Source organism: Nestor notabilis, unplaced genomic scaffold (assembly GCF_000696875.1).
Source record: "Nestor notabilis isolate BGI_N333 unplaced genomic scaffold, ASM69687v1 scaffold30905, whole genome shotgun sequence".
In the NCBI taxonomy this organism is placed as follows: Eukaryota; Metazoa; Chordata; class Aves; order Psittaciformes; family Psittacidae; genus Nestor; species Nestor notabilis.
Window position 1 is genome coordinate 626 of NW_009931086.1, and position 5367 is coordinate 5992.

General features: G+C 47.8%; 1 protein-coding gene across 1 annotated transcript; it reads left to right on the plus strand.

Annotated features, from left to right (window-relative positions):
• The first annotated feature begins 205 nt into the window (after positions 1–205).
• Positions 206–4857, plus strand: LYSMD4 (LysM, putative peptidoglycan-binding, domain containing 4). Its single transcript, XM_010015718.1, has 2 exons — positions 206–475; positions 4306–4857. Exons 1-2 carry the CDS (start codon positions 206–208, stop codon positions 4855–4857), a joined length of 822 nt encoding a protein of 273 aa, XP_010014020.1.
• Positions 4858–5367: the final 510 nt, after the last annotated feature.

Genomic DNA, 5367 nt, shown 5'->3' on the forward strand with positions numbered 1-5367 from the left:
TTGTTGAAGTTTGTGTACACAACCTTTCTGTTATTTCCACCATTGCTGCTAAAATGGCTTCGTTTAGATTTTGCCCTGAGAAGATGGGGTGGAAGGAAAGCGTTGTGTGTGTGAGCTTTATATCCATTTTCCATGCTAAGAAATAAACACTGGTATGAAAGAAACTTAAAATGTCTGGTTTCTGTTCTAGGTGCTGGTGTAAAAGATGAGGCTGAATGAGAGCCGGACAAGATCCTTCCAGGCTCCTGTCACCATCCGTAACTACCCGGGCAGGCAGGTCTATGTCTTTCCCAATGGCCGATCTGATTCGGAGGAGTCATCAGAGGAGGAACTCAACGTTATGGAATTGCGACCAAGGGGCAAGGAGCAGCAGCGATGCAGCTCTCGGGACAGAGTCGGAGACGTGGTACTTCTGGAACGGGAGATTACGGAGGGTGATAATCTGAACAAGCTGGCCCTGCAGTATGGCTGTAAAGTAAGAGCTATCTCTGTTTGGGTTTAACTGCTTTACAGGTATTTTACGTGTAGCTTAGTTTCCAGAACTACAGGAAGGTGTGCTGTTGTCTAATGGTTTTGACACTGCAAGGTGTTTGCCCTGTGCTTTTCGTGAATAGTCAGTATCTGTGTAAAACTGAGCTGGAGAAAGGCAAAACCCCAAAGTGTTCTTTACCTAACAGCCTAGGAAGATAGATACTGTCAACCTCACACCCTGCATGACCTGCTTTCAATTTGAGTGACTAAGTGCAGTGTAGCAGTTATGGTTTGTACTTACTTAAGTGAGGGCAAAAAGTAGGAAGGTGAGTGCAGAAATGAGGGTCAGAGCCTTGCTCTCAAGGAGCAGACAGTTTTAGAAGCAAACTGATCAGCACAAAGAAACACCACTCTGATGATGTCTGGTTTGGGGGTGGTTTTGTTTATTTTTTGAAAGTAATGAGCTTAACATATTGCAAGGAAAGGCTAACGAACGGGTGGATTTGGCAAAGGAGAGATGCCAAAGTTCAGGTGACAGAGCCTGGGTACTGTCAGTGCTTGTGAGTTTTGATTGATTGCTGTTGTACCCAGAAGGGTATGCAGTGCAACAGCTGCAGGCAGAGGGGAGAACCTCTGCACAGGGTTGCAACATAACTACAAAACACATTTCTCTGTTCCAAAGCAGAGCACTTTATAGAAAAACTGTTGAAAAGTTTAATTACCTGATCTGAACATTAGAAGTGCCCTGTTGTTTAGCAGTTAAAGCTGTATTTTTAGAGCCTCCTTTATCTGCAAGCTAGACTGTGATTAAAAAGTTCCATGATGCAAACAATTGGAAAGGGACCTGAATAGGGATAATGATACAGCACTGGCTCAACTGCTGCAATACTACTGCAGACTGTCTTGCTTAACACAACAGCTGTGTGGTGCAGCTGAAGCAAGAGGGCTTAGAGGGATTGTGACAATTCCTCCCCTCCCATTCCCTTAGAAACAAAAACAAAACAGAAAAGAAACCCTTCTAGGTTCTGCTGACAAGCCTGATGTGAGTGGAGGAGCGAGTCTGGTAGAACTTGAATAGGCCTTGATTGGCACCAGGAGGGCCTGAGAACTCAGAGCTGCAGCAGTTGACTTTGTAGTTGTGACTCTGTGCTCATCTCTGAGGAGTAGCTATCGTGTCGTTACTGCCACTGATGCAGAATCACAGCAGCTCAGTGAACCCAAAGGAGGAAGATCTGGAACAAATACTTTGATTTATGGCATGAAAAACTCCCCTGTCCTGTAGCTCAGGAGGAGTCAATCTTGTCCCTCCACCCCCTTTCTGCTCCCCAGGAGCCTTTTAGCCCTGGCAGGCACAGGTGGATCTACTCTGCCCTGATGAAGGTTGCTGGGCTCATCAGGTGGGGAAGATGAGGCTGATGGGGAGGGACCAGGTCACCAGTGTTCTCCTCCCATGGAGGGAAAACTGCCCTGCTACCTCCCTCCCTCCCTCCCTCCCTTCCAGAAAGGGCAGTGCTGACTGGTTCCAGGTAAATTGCAGGGGTACAGAAATCCTTATTATTGGGGATTACTGTATTTGTCAGTTTACAGCTTGGCACTGATGACTTTTCATGTTTTACTTCCACAATTAAGCAGCTCCTGAAAGGCTGCTGGGACATCAGTGAGGAAGAGGTATAGCCAAAATATGTGTGATGATTGTGTTTAAAAAGTCCAGGATGAGCTTTTCCTTGAAATCACTGAGAACTTGTCATTGGTTTCAGAATTGTCAGGGCCTCCTTGGGGTTGGGGTATTAAGATGGTGCCGCAGACAGCTTTGTGTGTGCTACAGATCACTTGGCAGAGGTGCAAAGCACTTCAAAATTCTCATTTTTACTCTTGACCATTTATAGCCCTGCCTGGCTTTTGGCATTGTTCTTAGCTGGGACAAGAAGAGCTGGCTGCAGCCAAAAAACAAGTACAGAAAATAAGCCTAAATGGCGAGTGCTCTTGCATGCCTCCCCTCAGCTTTGTTTGTTGTTTCTGTGCGAGTGCTGCTCCACTTTCTGTTTCCAGAGCCTTAGCACAACATGGCAGTGTTTGATTGCAGACAATGCAGGAGATATTTACTGTGCCAATAATGTGTTTTCACTGGAACAAACCCAAAAATTGAAGCACCTCCTTGGGAGGCTTTGGGTGAGATTGTTATTTCATAACTAAATAATGTTACAGGATTTAAGTCCAGATGTTACACTGGGGCAAGCTATGAAGGGGCACCGGATTAGGACCTAGATTAAACGTCTAATTTTCGGATTCCTCAGGCTTTGCAGAGTAAATGTGAGACTCGGGCATTCATCTCACCTCTCCCTTTCAGCAGAGGGGCTGTGGCATGGCAGACTTGCCACCTTCCAGGGATTGCTGGTGATGAGCTTGGTGTGTGGTTCTCTGATAACCCGTATGGGCTGGAGGGGAGATCCATGGGGAGCAGCAGCTCCTCTCTCCTGTGGCTGGTGCTCATCCTCCAGCCCATGGGGCCTTAGTGCAGGGAAAAGCGGGCTGCCTTCCCCTTGGCACCCCCTGCATCTTTGCCCACAGCTATGATGATTTTGGTGCTGGTGGCTCTTACACATTTGCTTAGGAAGTGCTTTCTTGGTTTTGGTTCTCCAGTTTCATTGGTAGCCCCAGGCTTGTGAGTGTGCAGCAGATGCAGTTCATACATAATTTCCTAGATTTCTAAAAGAACAAATCCAACTTTCTCCAGAAGTGCAGGCTGTGTCTCTTCTATGTGGTACATCAGAGGTGGTCAACCTCTTCATGTCGCCCTTCTCTTTGCTTTGAGGTCTTGCTGTTTGGTTTGCGTCCTCTGCCTTTCCCTAAAGGTTCTTTCCTATCATCTCCCTGCTTTGGATTGCTCCGTGCACACATTAACACTCCTTTTGTTTTCTTTGACACCTGATTTAGGGTAGCTGAGAAGTTCATGGATGTACCAAGTGGTTGTGAGTGGACACTGTATTAAGCTATCAATCATCTCTGTTTAACATTAAACAGAGAAGCGCTGCTGTCTTTGTCTTTTCTTTGATACCAGCTGTCCTTGTGACTTACGCTGTACATACAGTTTGGTCTTTCTTGCTCTTCTTACTGCTGTTTGCATCACTGAGCTGGGTGGGAATACCCGTCACGGATGGGAACTACGCAAACACCAGAGATGATCACAGATACATGGAGATTATTGCTTTACATGTACCTTCAGTGGGAGCTTTTACCAGCGGTGGAGAAATGAGCCATGTGAGCCGCTGGTTTGCAGGAGAGGGACAGTGCTCGGGTACATGAGCAGAGGATGCTCCTGCCTGTGTGGCAGAGGTGCTTGCCAGCTCTCTTCCAGGTGGTGATCTCGCTTTCAGACCTGTGGTGTGTTCTGGAGACAGAGCTCTGTTCACTCTGAAATCACCTTCTGAGCAGGAGGAGGGTTTTGCCTGCATGTCCTGAAGTTGTCCTCACCTTAAACATGCATTGTTTAAGATATGAAAACTGAGGATCTGTTATAAAAGATGACTCTTGCGTTAACCTGGATTAGAAAGCGAGAGAACGGTAAAGAAAGAAAAAGGAAGGAAAACCATTAAGTATTAAGCGAAGTACAGCCCATGAGAGATACAGGAGCACGAGAGGAGGTTAGAGACTGGTTTGATGACAGGGAACAGTCTGTCCTGCAGGACCTGGACCATCCCAGGAGCAGCATCTCTGCAGAGCACTAAGCCACTTGCAGCCAGGGCTTACTTCTGTTTCTGGCAGCTGCTCGCACACTTCCTGCTTCAGCACTGGGATGTCCTACACTAACATCCGTGTCCTTTTTGGGTTCTGTAGGTTGCAGATATCAAACGTGTCAACAACTTCATCCGGGAGCAGGACTTGTATGCTCTGAAGTCCATCAAGATCCCAGTGAAGACCCACGGGCTGCTAACAGAGAACGGTGGAGACCTGCGGCCGGTCCCGAGCGTGCCCGCGCAGCCCGGCCTGACACTTGTGGACTTAGGGGAGCCCGATGAGGGTGTGAGCAGCAGCGCCGGGAGCAGGTGCCTCAGCGACTACTTCAAGGGGATTGACAAAAGCATTCAGGACGCGGTGCAGGCCGAGGTCCAGCTGAGCACCGAGTGCTGCCTGGAGGCACTGGAGCAGCCACTGCCCGAGCCGGGGAAGCAGGAGACCAGCAACGGCGCGGACTGTGGGATCCAGTGGTGGAATGCTGTTTTTATTATGCTTCTGATAGGAATTGTCCTGCCCGTGTTTTATATCATCTATTTTAAAACACAAGGCCTGGTGGCCCATACCTCCAACACAACACTAACCTCAAACATTTCAGCAGACGGATTGCAAGGGAAATTGCCACAGAGCTCAGTTGTAGATAAAAAATCCTAGGGGGGGAGGCAGCTGCCTGCAGCCTCTTGCCTGGCGCTGCAGCAGGTGTGCAGGGACAGACTTGAGCACAGTCAGCGGGTAACAACACACATGATTTCTATTTTTCTTAAGTAGCTGGTGTTGTGATCCTGAACTTGGCTGGAAGTGCAGCCATGTGCTGCTTATGGAAAAATCAGGATGCTTTGTTGCTTGTAAGGATCATCAAGCAGCTGGCTTAGCGTCCGTGAGCTCTGCTGAGGGAAAGTGTTTTGTAGCAATCTACTCATCGTGGTTGCTTCGGGTATTTCCTAATGCCTTCTCTAAGCAGCGAATCTTTGCTGCTGGGTAGAGTGCAGTATTAATGCTGTTGGAATGTTGGGGGTTGTTTGCATTTTATGAAAACCCTTTTTGCTTTGAGTATTGGTGGGGATTCAACTCTTTCTCTGAACTGTCAGTTTTAGCTCTTTGTAGCTTTGGTGTACTTGACCCTAAACCGATGGCCTCCAGCACATTGCATGAGGTGTGTGATGG

Bases quoted from the DNA above. Each gene is read 5' to 3' on its own strand.
- LYSMD4 (XM_010015718.1), top strand. From the start codon at position 206: ATGAGGCTGAATGAGAGCCGGACAAGATCCTTCCAGGCTCCTGTCACC. The intron at 476-4,305 runs GTAAGAGCTATC...TGGGTTCTGTAG, and splicing joins CCCTGCAGTATGGCTGTAAA to GTTGCAGATATCAAACGTGT.